Raw genomic sequence first — 19,136 nt, 5'->3', positions numbered from 1 at the left:
TTCCAAAGGATTGTATAACAAAAGAATTTGTGTGCCACTTGTAAAGGTTAAACAGGAAACACAAATAATTTTTATATAACATATTGATGTCAATATTTAATGTACTTCATCCCAAAGCACAATCAAAATGGTTCTGATGGTTATTATGTATAAAGAGGTTCATGAACGTTGAACGTTACACTCTCCAGAAAAGGAACTGACACAAAAAGCCTTGTGAAATACATGCTCAACTCTTTTTCTATCTTTTTTTGGGTAGGTTTCTTGAGGCTAATGACTGATAGGTTAGAATGCATTATGGGTCAGTGTTCAATTGTTGTGGCCTTTAGTTGAGTGCATGGGAACATGCTGGGCAGCCAATAACCAAAAACAGCTCTCTCTTCAGTATAAAGACAGAATTGTAAAATGCTGAAACAGAGCTTTGGCCTAACTGGATGAACAGAGTGCAATGTTTGATTTAAAAAAAATCTGACCAGATAAATGGTTCTAACTGTTTACTCTCTAAATACTTTTTTTTTTTAAATAGAGGTAAAATCCAAGACAGTTTATCCACAAGAGAAAAGAAATGATAATTAAAAAGGAAGATTAAGATCTTTAATGTTAGCAAATTACAAAGGCAGTCCACATTTTATGCATATCGGGTTTGCGTGGTATGAGCCAAGTATGTTTGGCTGAAAGAAAAGTCCAACTCAGCCACAGAAATATGCACACATGAAATTACTCAGTTCCCCATATGTGGCCCAGCAACACTTAAATGAAGCAGTACAAGACTATAATTTCTTTAAAAAAAAAAAGTTTCTGTTTCATATAAAAAAAATGCATGCACACACTCTAACACAAGATTCACAGCTGCCTCATCTCAAACAGCTAGTCTTCCGTATAGTGAAAAATAAATATACCATAATTTATTTGAAATAATTTTATTTTATGCAGCACTTTTGGTATACTATATTGATATACTTAAAGTCTGTACTTAATGCACTTTAGTTATCCAGAAATAGTGCTGAGGTCCAGCTAAAGATATACTTAAGTATTTTTGATTGTGCTAAAGTGGAACTGTTGCAAGTATACTTTAAATACACTTTAAATATCTTTCATTTAAAGACTGATATGCACACATAGTGATGTGTGTGACAGTGAGTGATCATACTATCCTTAATAATAGTGAGTAAAACATAGTTTAGGCATAATATTACCAAATGTGTATTGTGCAATAAAGAAGTACTCCAAATAAAGTTTAAGTATAATATTTACATCAGTAAGTCTCAAGCGATATGTCAAAAAAATTTTTTATGGATTTAATAATGTATTTTGATAACGTAATAAATGTATTTTAAATACATTTTGGTGTAGATATTTTCACTAGGATTCAAGGACTTTTATTATTAGATACATAAAAAGGTTAAATAAAACAATGCAGCTTTGTGCCAACAGAGAATGACTTCAGATGTTGCGTTCCAAATCCAGGAAAATAACAAAACCTTTCTTCACATTGTATTTACTATAAAAATCTTATTATTATTAGAATATAAATATTAGCTTATTAATAACCCATCAATAACAACGTAATAGAAATCTTAAGCAACTGACAGAATAAGACAAAACGCATTTTCCAAAAGTAACTTTGTCGAACGCAAGTATTCATCCTTTGTCTGAAGCAACTCAGCAGAGTAGACATGCATTTCTACTGACATCTTGTGGAGGACAAAATGGATGGACAACGGTTTAATTTCAACTTCACCTTCAATATTTATTTCACCCTTTCGTTCCTGGAACACAATCCCCGGTTTCACAGACAAGGCTTTAACCCAGTCCTAGACTAAAATGCATGTTTGAGCTGTTTTAACTGAAAGAAACTTGCAATGACATATCTTCAAATATGCCATGGTTTTGTCTCACAATGCACATCAGTAATGTTTTTTTCTAAGGCAAGTTTATAAAAGCTACTTCAATGCCTAATCCTGGCTTAATCTAAACCCTGTCTGTGAAACCGGGCCAATAGGACAATATCAAAAATACAATATCAAAATATATTTATATGTACTACTGAGACAGTTGTTTAGAATTGTTATGTACAGCATTGTAAAGATAATAACATTGGCACAATTCCTGATATTTTTTGTTTGTCACATTCGGGTCTTAATATTTAAGTAAAAGTCCTCATGAAACTAGGTTTTCATTGTGAGGCTAAAAACCGCTTTTTTTTACTTTTATTAAGAGTAAACATTAAAACACATTAATATATTCTGTTAAAACATTCTATGTAATTGCCATAAAATGTTTTTGGCAGCACAATGAATGGATTATTTTAGGCTTGTTGGACTTTCTCTAAGACGCACACACACTAAACAAAATAATAGGCATCATCTGTCTGATTTGACATTTTCACATTTTTTTTCTTAAAAAAATTCCCATTTTCTTTCATTGCTCAGAAATATAGTTCATTTATGACACAACCAGAAACATGCATGGTGTATCCCTCTGAAGCAGACCAAATATGACTCATCTTGAGGGGAAACTGTAAACGGCAACGAGAGCTTTCCACTGAGTTCCAGTAAGATTCTGAAGGCTCTGAAGTAGTGAAGTGAAGAGATCTGTCCCACGTACTGAACTGATGCAAGTGAGATAATGATCTCAGTCAAATACAGAAATCTGCTTTGTGTCGAGTCTTGTTTGCACACTGAGGTCAGAAAGTTTTCAAATCTCTCATATGAAAGAACATGGTTTGAACCTTCACTGTCACACCTCAGTAGATCTGCTTTCATATGTTGCATTTGCTTCCCTGTTAAAATCAAAGAATCAACAACTGTAAATAAGCATCACAGTGAGGCTTGAAATTATACTCTTAAATATTTGTATATAAATCTACAACATGAGCAAAGCAGCGGTTACATGTGAGACACATGAAAATACTTACTGAAGTTCCTTTTTCAGTCTTCCCAGTTTGTCTTTTAGCCTTTCATTCTTCACTCTGGTGGGATTGTCAGGTATAAACCAGGCAGCAATAAATTTGCACATCACCACCACATGCTGAGCGAAGAGAAGAACAAATCTCAGGCAATATTGAACAAAATATATTAATGTTTGTTAAAAACCAAATAAAATAAAATAGAAAAATAAGTTAAATAGCTCTAACATTTGTACCTCAAACAGAATAACAAAGGCAAAGCGGAGTGCCAGAATGAGCCAAAATTGAGAGGTGAGGCTCAGGTCTTCATCACTGCGATAATCTTTGTAACTGTAGTACACACAATACACATTCAATGCAATGACTCGTATCACATGAAACATTTCCTCATTAGCCCGTATGAACTAACCAATCAAATTCATCCGTATTAATATTAGTAGAAGTAAAAATCAACAAAGTTTTCACCTGCACTGCGTAACATTATACCCGTTGTCTGTGATCAATTCCTTGAAGTCATCTTTCACTCTCTTATTGGACATGAACGCTGTTGCCAGAGTGTTGTTGATATACCCTGTCATACAGCTATCAGAAAAAATAAATGCACTCATTACAGAAGTAATCTACTATCATATATGCTTGAAAACAAATAAAACAACTCTTTGGATATGACACTTTTTTTCCAATATTGTAGTGGTGAGAGAAAAAGGTGGACAAAAACAGCTTATTTTGTCTTAGCTCAGATACTCACTCCAGGTCTGTACTATTGCTGACAGCACAAGGTCCATAATGGTATCGATACACCAGGCGAGGTATGAAGTCAGAGGAAATCCCAATCACTAGTCCATTAGCAATGACAGCCATCACACCAACAGCTTCTAATATTCCATTCCACACACCTGCCACAGGAGAACACACAGCACATCATGGTTTACTCAATGACGATAGCTAAACTCACACATCGCCACTACACAAATACATGTACAAAAAGAGCCAATACAGTTAGCTATTCACCAATGTCATTTGTCTTTTTGGGCACAAGACGGCGCTCAAGGCTGACCATCTTGATGGCATCCAGCCTGATCTCAAATATGTTATTGATGAGAGCCAATAAAGGAGCCAGAGGAAATGCAGCCACAAAGATGGTGGTGAAACTGAACTGAAGAACTAATGACACAGGGAAGAACAGCATGTGTTAGTGTACAATATTTTAGCATAGCAACATTACAGCCACATTTGCACTAAAATACATCTTTACAATTCAAATATGATATTACAATCAAAAAATAGATTTTATAGAAGTCAGCAATACTGTAAAAATAGTTTGTGCTGAAGACTGGTAAAAGAGAGAGATACAAACCCATTTCCAAAAACTCATTAAACAAGCTGAAAGCATTAACATCATTCAGGTCGTAGTTTTCCTGCCAGTTACGAAGGTTGCAGATGTCACATGGGAACAAGTTACTATCCTCAGCTCGACATGCCTTCCGGTAACAGTTAACACACTTTCTGCGTAACGACTTAGCTTTTGTGCGCCTGAAAAACAGCTTTAACCAGCTGCAGAGAAACAACATAGCCAGGGATAGAAAGTGAGAGAACAATTCTATCAGCGAAAGAAGACGTCATTGGGTTTTAGTGTATATTTCTGAAAACACTTACGGAACTGTGAACTCAAATATGTTGTTGATTGTTTGTTTGAGCACCAGAATCACAGCCATCTGGATGAAGAGATCCGTAAGGCAGCCGCTTGGATGACACTAAATCAGAGAGAGAGATAAAAAATGACTTTTACCTCTTATTTTTGTTTACAATTACATTTGAAGATTTGATTCAGTTTTGGATAAAAGCGTCTGCCAAATGCAAATATGTAAATATGCATTTGTAAATATAAATGTAATGTACAATGATTCCTGCATGAATCGTACCTCTTCTAGCCTCCATTTCCCTGCAATTCGAACATAGTTTCCAGGATAGCCATTGATCCTAAGCACAGCATAAAGAGAAACTTTGAATAGATTGTTAAGAGTAAATAGCTAGATACGCACACACTCACACAGACGCACACAATTACCTTCCCAGAAAGAACGCCACATAAAATAGTGATGAGAAGAGAGTAAAGAATTGAAATGTGAACATCTTCACTGTGAAGCTCTTCTCTGTGGCTGCAAAGGAGCGAGTCTTCTCTACAAATAAATAAAAGAGACATTTTAAGTACTTAGCCTGTTTACTGACATAATGGATTTCATGCAAACTACTATTATTATTTATTTACCCACCAAACTCACACAGTTTGAATGCCACAATTCTGTTGATCTGAAAAGAATTATATTAATTAGAGAGGTGCTATGTTTTTTAACAAGCAGGTGCTTTATGCCCATTAGACAGTTTATCTGTCAGTTCTTACCCGAGTCATAACCTGAATAGTAATGTAGTGTAGCACTGCTCCGAACAACATGGCTATTGTGGTAGCACGCTCACGCAGAAAGTGCCAGTTGCTTTCGTCCAATAATATTGAAGTTAAAACACGGCAGATCACCAGAGCCTGGGTCAGACCAATGATCACCACCAGCTGAAAACAATGAAGATACAGTTGTATTGTATGTTTATAAGTGTATATTTTTTTAAACAATAACAACTTTTGAAGTAATAATAATGCTAATGCATATATACACACATAGTAAAAATGAATGTGTTTCTCACCACTAATGTGACCAACAGAAGCACCACAATGCTGCGCAGGTAGGAATGTCTGAACTCTGTGGGTTTACACTGAGGGTCATTTACAATCTCCAAAATCAGTTCTTCCTGTGGACAAATAGTCATCCGGCTCCATCAGCAGATGCAAATTAAATATGCCAAAAGCAATGATCAGAAAAAAGTAATGAGTCTACCTCCTCCTCGCACCAGTCAAACACTTTCCACTTTGAAACAAACAGAGCTCGATGTCTCTTCCACATCTCGAAGAACAGGGTTGCTAGTCAAACAACATAACACTACCTTAGCATTTGTCAAATGACAGAGAAATATGTACTTTGCATTAGCTAAAGGTCAAAAACTCACCCCAAATCGCCATGAACATGGCAAAAGCCACCGTCCCTTCATTGTCAAAAAGTTGGCTCACCTGTTTGTAAGCATTTACAGTTAACACAACTAGTCCAGATGACACAGAGAAGCAAAGGCAGAAAATAGTGTGGCATTGAGCACTCACTTATTTTGAATATACACTACCAATCAAGTTTCTTTTTGAAAGAAAGTACTTCTTTCATTCAAAAAGGATATATTACATTAGAGTTTTCTTGATTGCTTAAACACTATAACCAGGCTGTTGAACTAAAATTTCAAAACCATAACGCCATTTATCAAAAAGCATTTCCCATCACACCCTAAACTATAAACACTATTCCTCTGTTTTGACACACAAGTCAGATTTGTTGAACTGTCACTGCAAAACACAAATCCCTTAATTTCTCATTGCCTACACCCTGTTGTCATTTAGAAAGCAAGAGCATTCAATATTGTTCAAGTGGTTCAAGTCACCACAGCTTCAACTCAGTTAGCACACAATTCATCAAAATTCGTCAAAATTGATCACACACCAATTAGAACCTTCAATAAGGGCCAGAGTCAGTTCATTGGGTTTTGGAACAATGGATCCAGAAAGACATGATGGAAGAGGTTGAGGACACTGGAGTGGAGGAGGAGGATGAATATGATGATGATGATGATGAGGAGGAGAAAGAGGAGGAGGAGGAGGCAGAGTAGATGGGAGTGGAGGAAGAGGTGAAGGAAGAGGAAAAGTAGGAGGTGGAGGGGGATAGAAGAGCAGTAGGGACTGGAGGAAGAGGTGAAGGAAGAGGATGAGGAAGGTGAAGGGCAAGGCCAAGGCCAAAGAGACAAGCATTGCCACTCTAGTTGCCCATGTCTTTGTCCTTTGACTGAGGGAAGATGGGCAATGAGTACAGCCAAACTTGAGTCGCTTCACCGTCGCCTCGATCATAAGAACTTTCATGGAGAAAAACAGGTACAGTAGATGTACTTCAGACTGCTCTCGACTGTAATTTTTGAGTGCAGTACCTGTGATGTTATCACACATACATGTACTGTACAGTAGTTGTTGCCCTATATTACTGTATTTTCTGAATGCTTCCATTTTGTAAAAAGGATGTGTTACAGTTACAGTAATCAGTATTCTATCAACACAGAGACGATGAAATGGAAGAAGCCTGCCAAATATTTCAGTTGATGCGTGCCAGCGAGAACAGGCATGCAAGTGGACTTTACCCCCGCTGCCCGGCTAAGGCCAATATAGCCTGATGCTCAGTGGTCCAAAGTACTTTTTTCGGATGAAAGCAAATTTTGCATGTCATTCGGAAATCAAGGTGCCAGAGTCTGGAGGAAGACTTGGGAGAAGGAAATGCCAAAATGCCTGAAGTCCAGTGTCAAGTACCCACAGTCAGTGATGGTCTGGGGTGCCATGTCAGCTGCTGTTGTTGGTCCACTGTGTTTTATCAAGGGCAGGGTCAATGGAGCTAGCTATCAGGAGATTTTGGAGCACTTCATGCTTCCACCTGCTAAAAAGCTTTATGGAGATGAAGATTTCATTTTTCAGCACGACCTGGCACCTGCTCACAGTGCCAAAACCACTGGTAAATGGTTTACTGACAATGGTATTACTGTGCTCAATTGGCCTGCCAACTCTCCTGACCTGAACCCCATAGAGAATCTGTGGGATATTGTGAAGCGAAAGTTGAGACACGCAAGACCCAACACTCTGGATGAGCTTAAGGCCGCTATCGAAGCATCCTGGGCCTCCAAAACACCTCAGCAGTGCCACAGGCTGATTGCCTCCATGCCACGCCGCACTGAAGCAGTCATTTCTGCAAAAGGATTCCCGACCAAGTATTGAGTGCATAACTGAACATAATTATTTGAAGGTTGACTTTTTTTGAATTAAAAAAACACTTATTTTATTGGTCGGATGAAATATCCTCATTTTTTGAGATAGGAATTTGGGGTTTTAATAAGTTGTATGCGAAAATCATCAGTATTAAAACAATAAAAGACCTGCAATATTTCAGTTGGTGCGCAATGAATCTAAAATATATGAAAGTTTAATTTTTATCATTACATTATGGAAAATAATGAACTTTATCACAATATGCTAATTTTTTGAGAAGGACCTGTATATGATGTCTATGCACATTACACGCATACACGCCCCCATCCAGGATCCGGCTAGCTATAAGAACAACTATCGTCCCATGGCAAAGCCGACATATAAGAAGCAGAAAGCTAGAAAAGCATTGTCGGAGAGACAGAGAAAGAGGAAACGGCAGACTGACCGAGCGAGGAGTCAGACACGAGTAAACATCGGACCTGCGTTTTCAGAATGGCGAAAAAAATGAAGCGCGCGCGGTCGGAAGGGTCTACAAAAAGGTAACGAGAATCTGACAGCGCGAGGAACCAGACAAGAGTCCCACTCGCTCAGGCTTTCACTGTTAAAGTTGATTCCTGCGATTATCATGAGAACAGTTGTCAATTTCTCACATAATTATCAGGACATAAATAAGCCTACGCTTTGTAAATGGTGTAAATGAGAGCAATTTGCAAACTGTTATGATAAATTGCAATAATCATGTCTAACAACATCATAACGGACATTGTTACGAAATAATGCGACGTACATGTAACTTTATTGGTGTCATCTGGCATTTAGGCTCAGGTAATCCTTACGCGGTAGGCTACTTTATTATTATGAAGTGCAGAGGCTGTGAGTCCAGATCATAGGTGCAGATACGCTCTGCGTGAGTTGTATTTACGACAGTAACGTTAAATACAAGTAATCTACAGCGACTCTAGGGATGGCTGTTTGACAAAAACAGAAATCCTGCATAGTGCCGCTTTAATCATGTGAAAAGGTTTGTGAGGGGTGGAACCACAAGCAACATAACTTACCAATTTTGAAAAATGTTGTTTTGAATTTATTGCACCAGTGTGTAAGACTATGTTAGTGTGTGTGTTTGTGAGAGCTTGTGTGTGATGTCTGAGGGCAAAGTTTGTTTTTTCAGCAAGAGTGAATGGTTTTGAGTGTAGAGCTTCATTTTGACCTGAAAATAGGATGTTTGGGGAATTGGGTGAGACGTTATGGATTTGTGTTTACTGGTTTGAGAATCCGAGGCATAGTTTCAAGAAATGTGTTTAAAGTAATCGAGAAGAACTGTAATCAAAAGTAAAAGAAACGTCTTTGGTTACGTATGTAACCCTCGTTCCCTGAGTAGGGAACGGAGACGTTACGTCGGATGACGACGAATGGGGTTTCGCTTAGAACACCTATCGACTTCGAGTATTACAAAACGAGCCAATGGCAAAGAAATGCCATGGGTCTGCGGAATTTGCATAGCGTATCTCCGCCTTTCCTCGTGGGTATAAAAGGAGGACGCCGGCAACATGCAGATATGTTTCTTCGCTGAGGAGCCAAGACTGAGCTCAGGCGATCCCCGCGGTACAGCGGAAAGTGGCAGGAAGACGTAACGTCTCCGTTCCCTACTCAGGGAACGAGGGTTACATACGTAACCAAAGACATTCCCTTTCGTTGTCACCCCGAGTTACGTCGGATGACGACGAATGGGGTTACCAGTCTAATCACGCCACCTTCTCAGCGGTCTTCCAGTGCCCTGCGTAAATCGAGATCCCTGTCGTAGACTGGACGAAGGACTCCATTTATCACAGGAATACCAAGGTACACTGGGAAGCATATCCCAAGTTAGGGGAAGTATGCAATTAATGCCAACCCAGAGGGGGGGGGGGGGGGGGGGGACTTAGAGAATACACATATGACCCGAAGGAAACATATGGAGAACACTGGGGTATCCAGCCGCAGGTGGAATATTTCAACCCCAGAGGTGACAAGGTGGCTTGCCAAGGGAAAGACACATGCTCAGAGAGGCTTACAGTGGAAATACACATGTGGGGGTCGCTCAGGGGAGGGACCATGCACACGGGAGGCACCTAGCCGACGCGCAGGCAATAGACAATGGCGCCAACGTCAGGAGTGCTGGAGGAACTCAGGGCTTTCGGGGAAGCTCACCTGAGGAGAATATCGCACGTATCCAGTCCGTGGAGTGGAATGCCGAGCAAGCGAAGACACCTGAGCGGGTCCAGTACTAGCTGGTTGAAGCGAGTACATGAGTGGACACTGGCTCCACTCGGAGATTGTAGAATCTGGCGAATGCCAGAGGAACTGAATGAGGAACAGTCTCAATCGCACCCATCGCCAGTAGGGTAGCAACCTCCGCTCTCATGATAGGGGCATAGCCACCGACCAAAGTGGAGCAGACTCCCCTGAAGCGGGGAGGAGACCGTGCGAACTGAATCGCAAGCCGAGCCGATGGTTCGCGCGACCCAGCGGAACAGAAGGGAAGCTCTAGGCAGGCTCCCAACTGTGCCAGCGGCGTCAAGAACCACAGACGTCCCCCCGGTGGTGCAGCGAAGCGGATTGACCGGCCCAGACGTGGACGGCATAGCGGCCCGGTGTGGGGTAAGGTCAAAACCGCACCCCGACAGAGGAGGCCAGGGAAGGACCAGCGTTCCACGGGGGCCTGCTCTGTCAGGGGTCTGGCGACAGAGGAGGACAGGGGCGAAGCGGTCCGTGGACGGCACGCTGTGTCAACCGCCTCTGGGACAGAGGGGGACGAGGAGAGCACGGCTTGTGGGCGGCGCTCTGTGTCGTCCGAGAACTCTATATGCTCAGAGACGAGAGAGTCAGTTCTTTCTGAATAAGGATTCTTCGCCAGCCCTCCACCGGGGAAAGGAGTGGCCCTGCTACCAACTCCTGGAAAGAACTGAGTCTCATCTCTGAGCAGCCCATCTCAAAAGTGCCGCTTAACCCGGCGTTTAGCGGGGGGCGGGGCTGGAGAGGGCTGTGGCATCCCCCCTACGGTCTTCCAGAGCCAGGCCCTGTGAACGGGCGGGGTTGGAACCGTAGGAGGGCGCCTTCGGCGGTGGGCAGACTGAGGGATCTGAGCGGACGGCGGGGCCGTCGGGCAGAATAACCTCAATCTGCTCATGGGCGGTTGAGAACTGTTGGGCAAAAGGACTCAACCGCACCGCCGAAGAGGCCGACCTGGGAGATGGGGGTGTCGAGCAGACGGGTCCGCCCGACATGGTGCACATCAGACCGGTCAGCCTCAGAACGGTGAACATCACCTGACTCCGAGAGCGTACGGCCACTTTCGTTGCTCGGAGAGCAAGGTCAGTGGCGGCGCGCAGCTCACTGAAGAGCCTCGGGTCAGTCCCGCCCTCCTGCATGTCCATGAGTATCTGGGTCAGGTAGACCAGCAGAACGGTCATGGGATGCAGTGAGGCGGCTGCCTGTCCTGTGGCACTATAGGATTTCGCTACAGATTAGTGTAGACGAAAAGAACTACAGGCTTTGGACGGGTGCTTAGGATTGCGCCGGGAAGCACTCTGAGGACACAGTAGCATGGCAACAGAGCGTTCAACCGGGGGGACCCCAGTGTACCCATGGGCAGCGGCCCCTGAGGGGAGGAAAGGCGGATGAGACCAACGAGCGGACCCGTGATCTCATCATGAACGTCCGGGAGGAAAGATATTGGGGTTTGCCATGGACGCGGGTCGGCGGCCTCACCCAAAAACCAATCGTCCCGGGAAAGCATGGCTGTCATCTCCGGATCAGACTCAGGCACAGCTGTATGCACACCAGAGGGTGGCAGCTGTGACGAGTCGTCATTTCCAGAAGAATCAAGCCAACCTAGTGATGCTGCTACAGACACAGCATCATCCTCTGTAGCTTCAAATGAAAACACACGGGTCACCCGAGGGTAGACTCGTGGAATCATCAGTTCGCTAGCGGGCACCGTCATTAAAGAGGGGGGCTGGGGTCGCGGACACAGAGTCGGCGCCTTGTTCCAGACCAACACCCTCAGGTAACCCTGGCCACCAGCCGAAGATCGGGGGGTGGATGAGGGGACTCTCACTCTTGCGAGTTCACCGAGTCTCGACCTATATATGACGCGATGATCACGTTCCCAGAGAGAACATGAGTCATCCACGAGCGCTGTTCAAGCATGATCAAAGCCCAAACACACTAGACAGCGCTCGTGCCCATCAGAGTCCGATACCAGTCTGCTGCAACCAGAAATGCACGGGCGAGCCGTCTTTAAAAAGACGTGCCGCGTGCGAGCTCTTTTAAGAGATGAGAGAAAAACTCTGCGATGTTGAAGCACACAGGGAGACACACACACACTGGCAGATCACTGCACAGATCAGCAGGCACTGTGAGCTCGCTGCAGATCGCCGTCACACCAACATCGGAGAGAGAAGCTCGTCTTGTAGAGCGAAGTTAGAGATGACTGTGGAGTGAAGAAATATTCTTGGCTCCGAAGCGAAAACATATCTGCATGTTGCCAGAGTCCTTCTTTTATACCCACGAGGTAAGGTGGAGATACGCTATGCAAATTCCGCAGACCCATGGCATTTCTTTGCCATTGGCTCGTTTTGTAATACTCGAAGTCGATAGGTGTTCTAAGCGAAACCCCATTCGTCGTCATCCGACGTAACTCGGAGTGACAACGAAAGGGAAAGACATTTATAATGTTAAAATAAATGCTGTTCTTTTTCTTTTCAACATTCTATTCATTAAAGAATCCTGAAAAAAAGCATGGCGGTTTCCACGAAACTATTAAGCAGCATCACTGTTTTTAACATTGATAACTATAAGAAATGTTTATGAGCACCAAATCAGCATATTAGAATGATTTCGGAAGGATCATGTGACACTTTAGACTGGAGTGATTATGCAGAAAATTCAGCTTAACCATCAGAGGAATACATTTAATTTTAAAATATATTTTAAATCTTATATTATATTGTAATATTCACAAAATCATAAGAGACTTCTTTCAAAAACATCAAACAAATCTTACCAACCCCAAACTTTTGAACAGTAGTGTATCATTTACAACAATTAATGGTGTCAAGAAATGCTCAATTATAATCAAAGAGTGACATGTTTATTCACTGACCTTGGCATATGTACAAGTGTCAGACAGGTTCCACACGCTGCATCTTGTGTCACATCTTGGACACATGATGATGTTGGAGTCACAGACTTCATGACTGTAAGAACACCCAGACACCACGATTTAGAGATAATTGGGAGTTAATTAAAATCAGATTATTCTGTCTGCATACGATCTGTAATCTATCTCTACACCTCAACACTCATCATTTGTTTGCTGTAAATATACTCACATGAGTGGACTGGTATTGAAGAAGGCAAGGCCGTATAAGAACACAACAATACCAATGATAGCTGCAGGGATAAGCATCCGTGTGTACCAGCCCAGCCACAGGTAATACAGTGCCACTTTCTCCCCAAAATAGTCCCTAAAAATTACATATGTGAACATAGTGTTAAAAAAAAAAGATTTTCAAGGAACAGAGAACAATATAAAACCAGTAGAACTTACTTGACATCAGTGACAGGCTGTTTAAAAAGCTTCAATACTGAGAGCCAGCTTGCCCACTTCTTCCTTAGTTTTTTCTGCTCTTTTTTCTGAAGAGACAAGTCAAATAAAGTTTTATATGACCTTTTACAATGAAAATCATCAGATGTTTATTTAATGTTTTCCTAGCTACAGTCTATAATATATGAATATACTCAAACAAATCAGGGCTTTCACCTCATGCAGACAGAAGATGGACTCAAAAGCACCTTCATGCAGCAGCTCATCAAGGCTCTCTTACAGAGTAAAATAGCGAATAGAGACATTGATAATATTACAAAGTTCAGTCCTGGTCCCTTTCATTATTTCTTTAAAAACATTGAACATGAATGGGTGTCTTTGTTATTTACTTCTGAGCCCTTTTAATACATGCATAGGAAAATTTAAACACTTTTAGATTCAATGCAGTTTCATATTACATACATTTTATGTGAAGCTTTTTGTAGAAAAAGTGTTTTAAAGGTTTAAAGATAACAAACTCAAGTTATACAACCGTAATTTTTTGGGGGGCAAGTAAGATATATTTTTTAAAGAAAATGAATACTGTTATTCAGATAGGATGCACTAAATTGGTCAAAAGTGACAGTAAAGACATACAACTATATAAATAAAACTACAAAAAAATCTATTTAAAATAAATGCTTTTAAATTGTATTACATTTTTCAAAGAAACCTGAAAACAATGTATCAGTTTCCACAAAAATATTAAGCAGCACAACTGTATAGCACTGATTATAATAACAAATGTTTCTTGAGCACAAGATCAACATATTAAAATGATTCCTGAAGGATCATGTGACACCGAAGACTAGAGTAATGATGCTGAAAATTCATCTTTGCCATTACAGGAATAAATTACATTTTTAAAATATATTCCAATAGAAAACAGTCTTTTTAAATTGAAATAATATTTCACAAAAAGTATTGATTTTAAAGGTTTTTTTTTTTTAAATCAATTCAGCCTTGGAGAGCAAAGACTTTTTTCAAAACATCAAAAATTCATACAGACTCCAAACTTTTGAACAGGGTAAGTTTTTAGTTTTAGTTTTAAAGGTTTAGAATGAGTCAAGACAACAATGGGAAAAATATGAAGTGAAAGTGAAAAGGAAAGACAGAGAGTGGAAGAAAAAAGTGTACCTCCTGTTCCTATAGATGTATTAAACAAGACAAAGTGGACAATCCTGATTCTATGAAACAAAGGAATAGAAACCCATTACAAAAGCTATGAAAAGAACGTCTTATGTGGCAGATTTCAAATTCAATTTTAAGCAGTGTAGAGGTGCTTTCTGTGACACTTACCTGGTGCAGAACGACACAGATGATTCACACTTTTGCTCTGCGCTCCAGTTACAGGCATCAGACACCTTTAGCAAGTACTTGTACTTTGCAAACATCTCCTCAGGTGCACAGATACCGAAGAACACCTTTCCAGCATGTTCAATTCTCTGTTCAACAGTAAATAGAGCCTTGAGTAAGACAGTCAAATTGAACTGAAAGACACAATACTATGTGTGTGATGGTGACAACTTACAGTCACTTTAATGTTCTTCCGTTTCAGTTCGCCAATAAAGGCATCCTGCTTCTTGAAGGTTTGGTCCTCCATGTCCTCCACTTTATCAGCCACCAGGACATAGTCATATAATCTAGGGTGGTATGAGTTATGCTGAACGAAACAAATGCAGAAATAACCAAGACAGAAAGAAACATGCTTGCAGAGCAGACATACCATTTTCTCTGAATATCAAATAATGATCAGACTGTATTACTTCTGCTGACTGTGGGATTGTTTTAGTTGAGAGTTTGGGTCTGTGACTGTCACCTGTTTTTTCCAAAAGTTTAGGTCATCTAGGGTAAGAAGTTATGTGAATGTGACATTATGACCATAGTTTGGTAAGATATACCATCGTCATGTGCTTTGCATGTGAAGTCATCATAACTGAACATGTGCTCGGGTAGAAATGTGACTGTGGTGACTGTGGTATTTAAATCCTATTGGTCAACAAATGCACAAAAACACGTCTGGTCTCTTTTCTTACCTGTGGTGCAAGTAAAGTCTCATTTGCACTGTCCAGCTCATACATAGCCATTTCATCCTGCAATACATAGAAATAACAGAGAACTATAAATAGGTAAAAAATAAAAAATAAAAAGTTTACTGACCAATGCACAATTTCTGAATATTAAGTGCATATATTGTAAAAAAACAAAACAAAAAAAACAGTGTTTAATTTCACCGTATTTGTAAACTCCATCTGTCATAAACAGAATTCATCTACTGCCAATGTCATTCATGTATTGAGGACAGCATAAGACTTATCTATGTAGTTAATTCAACCCGGTATCACCCTGAGACAGAGGAAAATGTGCATTGTGCAAACTGACATTTGTGTGCGATGCCAAACCTTATCTCAATTGAAACGCAAATTTCTAACCTGCATGTCTTCATGCAAGCTACTACAGTAATACTTAATGACTAACCAGCTTTATATAAAGCAAACATACAGCAGGATCCAAATATCTTTTTAAAGTTTTTCGTTCACATTGTTATGATGATAGTATAATTTGTATTTATACTTTTTAAAGATTAAATATAAAATAAAAAAGCAAAATAAAAGACTTTTCACCAGTTTTGTCAAGTGTAACCGGACTTCAATGGAGCTCACTTACAGTCTTACAGAAAACACGTGGCCATATAAAACCGTGTGTTTTGTAGAAATTAAAGCCAGTTGGATGGGAAATGTATTATTGTAGATATTGTAGGATGAATTCAGGTTGATTGGGACAAAAAAAATCTGAATTTGTATGATAATTTCTTGTAGCATTAAAGCTTTCTTTCCCTTTTTTTCCCTACATCTGATTTCACTTTGACAGCAGCTACTCCTGCTGGTATGATGGCAGGTCAAGACATGCCTCTGGGTAACCTTATACTACAACTGTTTGCTAAGAGTTTGTGTTTGTGGGTGTCAGAAAGACAGGAATCACTAAGAATTTAGATTATTATTCCTCACCTCTGCCTTACTAAACCATTAACTGAAATCACAGTAATAAAAATATGTTATTGCTCTAGTCTCTGACGTATTAAGAAGCAGCAGATGACAAATAACCTGTTTAACCACAACATAACCATTATTCATTCAGTTTTTGCCTACATTTACGTAATATGAACACGTACCTGATCAATTTTTCTCTACCAAAATAGATTAATCAATAATGAGTCTAAAAAAAAATCTAATTCCCTAATCAAGTTTTTGTATTATGCAAGATTAAGGGAGGTCATAAGCAAAATACTGAGTTGTCTGTTGTGAGCATAAACATGTAAATGTTGATGTACAACTCATGTTTTATACAGAGTCTTTCTTCTGAAACGTACACATGAAAGATCTCAACAACAAGATGTCCATGTCAGGTGAGTGTTCTGCAGAATAGTTCATCCTTTTCTGAGTACATTAATCTTTCCTAAATAATGCATTTTAAACTGTCTGAAACAACTATAATAGACACATTTTAATAACAGTTACTTGTAAATCCTAAGACAAAGTCAGTCACTAAGAAGAATTAAAATATTAAATAAAATAGGATGCACCACCCTATTTTAAACAGTGTTATGGTGTATACTATTACTGTTGGCTATGTTGGATATGACAGGATGAGTGCAACACAGAGACTATATAATACCAAATATTATATATTTAAAACGGTATAAACTGCACATTTAATATTACTAAACAGCATAATTGTGTAACTAAACATCTGTAACTAAAATACTAAGAAAATAAAATAGTATTTTCTCTTCGACCAGTTAAATTAATAAACATCTCAAGATCAATCAGACAGGCATTGACCTATGCACCTACACGCACAAACACACACACACACACACACACACACACACACTGTAGCCTACCTCTCGATCAGTGAAGAACATTCTCAGATCAAAGTTATCAAAGCAGCTCAGTTAAGTTTAGGCAGACCGATGTCAGTCTCTCTTCTCTTATCCTCACATACCCGAAGACCAGCTTTAACTACTGAGAGAAATTCAAACCGATCGAAAGCAGTGTAACCTACACTTCCGCATTTGCCATCTTATATTTAAGACATCCGCGAGCTCGACGGTATGATCGTGATGCCTTTACAGGTGAGACTACAGACGTCATCGCTTTCTGATGAAGGGCGGGTCCAAGGTTGTATTTCTCTAAATACCAAGCTCTATACAGAGAGATCTATTCTGAAAACCTGAGATCGAAACTCAGACGTTACTGCATTGGCAACAGTCATTCGGCTCTGAATGTGTTATTAAAGTCATAAAAGGAGTTAGGATAATTGGGCACAGTTGTCACTGCACTGCTATATTTTTTTTTACATGCAAATACTTGCTGCTTTAACCTCCTAGAATCCAGAAAAAAAGGAAAAAATAAAAATAAAACTTTGGAACCATAGTATTTCATTTTAAAAAAATGGTACAATAAATAATTGTATCTCAGTCAAGAAAATGAAGGCAACACATTATGCTAAGACAGAACATGAGATAAAAAAACCCTGCAATAAAACTGCCATTTGGACATTTAAGTAGCTTTTATAAACTTGCCTTAGAAAAAAACATTACTGGTGTTGCATATTAAGACAAAACAGTGGCAGTGATATGTCAGTGCAAGTTGCTTTAGTTAAAACAGCTCAAACATGCATTTTAGTCTGGGACTGTCTGACTGAGAAACCTGGTGTAAAACTCAAATCTGGAGAAATGATCTCAAAGAAAAAGCATAGGAAAACGCCCAGACTTCTATCCTCGTCCATGAGCCCCCCTCTCCTTACTCCCCTCCTTTCACATGGCTCAAGTCACTGTAGGTTCACTAATAATGACGATATAAAACATGATGTATCTTGTGAATCTATTTTTTCCTCCTTTCATGTTTTTTTTTTTTTTTCATTTTAAATAATGTCTCAGTGTGTTCGGTAAAATTTTGGGTGGGGTCTCTTTAAGATACAGTATAATCATTGCTCCTCTCCCCCGAAACCAGATTCAACCATTTGGGGCATAGGAATAGGTACATCAAGATAAATCTAAAAATATTTGTGTAAATAAAATCGTACAACTCTTTTATTCTAGTCTGGGTATTTAAGGGAAACTGGCAGAATAGTCTTTGGGGATTCTGTAACCAGAAAACCTCCACACACTGCTGTGTGTGTATCTCCACTGTCAGGTATACATTTCTTACTCTTAGATTCATTCTTTGAGCAATTGATGTTATTTATTATTTCTGAATTGGCTTCTAATTGCTTAGTTGTGTACTTGGCATGATTTTTTACCTGACGAATAAAATATTATATTTAATTTATTCTGTATTCTTAAATCATTATGAGTACATTATGGTCAAACTAAAGGCTCATGAATAAATGGAAAATTAGGCACCTCATCTGAGACCTTTTGATTTCTATCGATCACTGACTTAGCAATTTGTACGGCAGTGGATGAGTAAGCAGTATGCAACCATCTAAAGGTAATAGCTAACCCTGTTCGTATTCCACATAACCAGGCCGGCGTGCGACTCCATGTGACATCAGGTACCTAATGAATGAATAATTGAAAGTATGGGATACCCAGAATAAAATCTAAATGAATAACCAATATTTATGATTTGTTCCTAATTAGAAACAGTCTAAATTTAATAATCATTTGAAATTGGAGTCAGATTAAGCAAGCAGCTTAAGTA

General features: G+C 39.7%; 1 protein-coding gene across 2 annotated transcripts; it reads right to left on the bottom strand.

Annotated features, from left to right (window-relative positions):
* Window positions 1–1,721: 1,721 nt before the first annotated feature.
* On the bottom strand, window positions 1,722–17,606 carry ano9b (anoctamin 9b). Of its 2 annotated transcripts, none has more exons than XM_077228697.1 (24): window positions 17,333–17,606; window positions 15,465–15,521; window positions 14,960–15,091; window positions 14,728–14,873; window positions 14,566–14,615; window positions 13,606–13,664; window positions 13,393–13,478; window positions 13,175–13,309; window positions 12,946–13,039; window positions 5,963–6,023; window positions 5,794–5,876; window positions 5,603–5,707; window positions 5,307–5,471; window positions 5,179–5,215; window positions 4,974–5,085; window positions 4,828–4,885; window positions 4,562–4,659; window positions 4,263–4,459; window positions 3,917–4,069; window positions 3,654–3,801; window positions 3,371–3,487; window positions 3,142–3,235; window positions 2,915–3,027; window positions 1,722–2,779 (listed from the first exon to the last, which is right to left on the bottom strand). In XM_077228697.1, exons 1-24 carry the CDS (start codon window positions 17,351–17,353, stop codon window positions 2,737–2,739), a joined length of 2,364 nt encoding a protein of 787 aa, XP_077084812.1. In that variant the 5' UTR covers window positions 17,354–17,606; the 3' UTR covers window positions 1,722–2,736. The 2 variants fall into 2 exon arrangements, with proteins under 2 accessions (XP_077084812.1, XP_077084813.1); XM_077228698.1 differs by having other exon boundaries at window positions 14,960–15,071; window positions 17,333–17,553.
* Between the last annotated feature and the right edge of the window lie 1,530 nt (window positions 17,607–19,136).

Source organism: Siphateles boraxobius, unplaced genomic scaffold (assembly GCF_051911475.1).
Source record: "Siphateles boraxobius isolate OS27281-9 unplaced genomic scaffold, OSU_SipBor_1 130, whole genome shotgun sequence".
NCBI classification, from domain to species: domain Eukaryota; kingdom Metazoa; phylum Chordata; class Actinopteri; order Cypriniformes; family Leuciscidae; genus Siphateles; species Siphateles boraxobius.
This window is presented reverse-complemented; position numbering and strand designations above follow the sequence as displayed.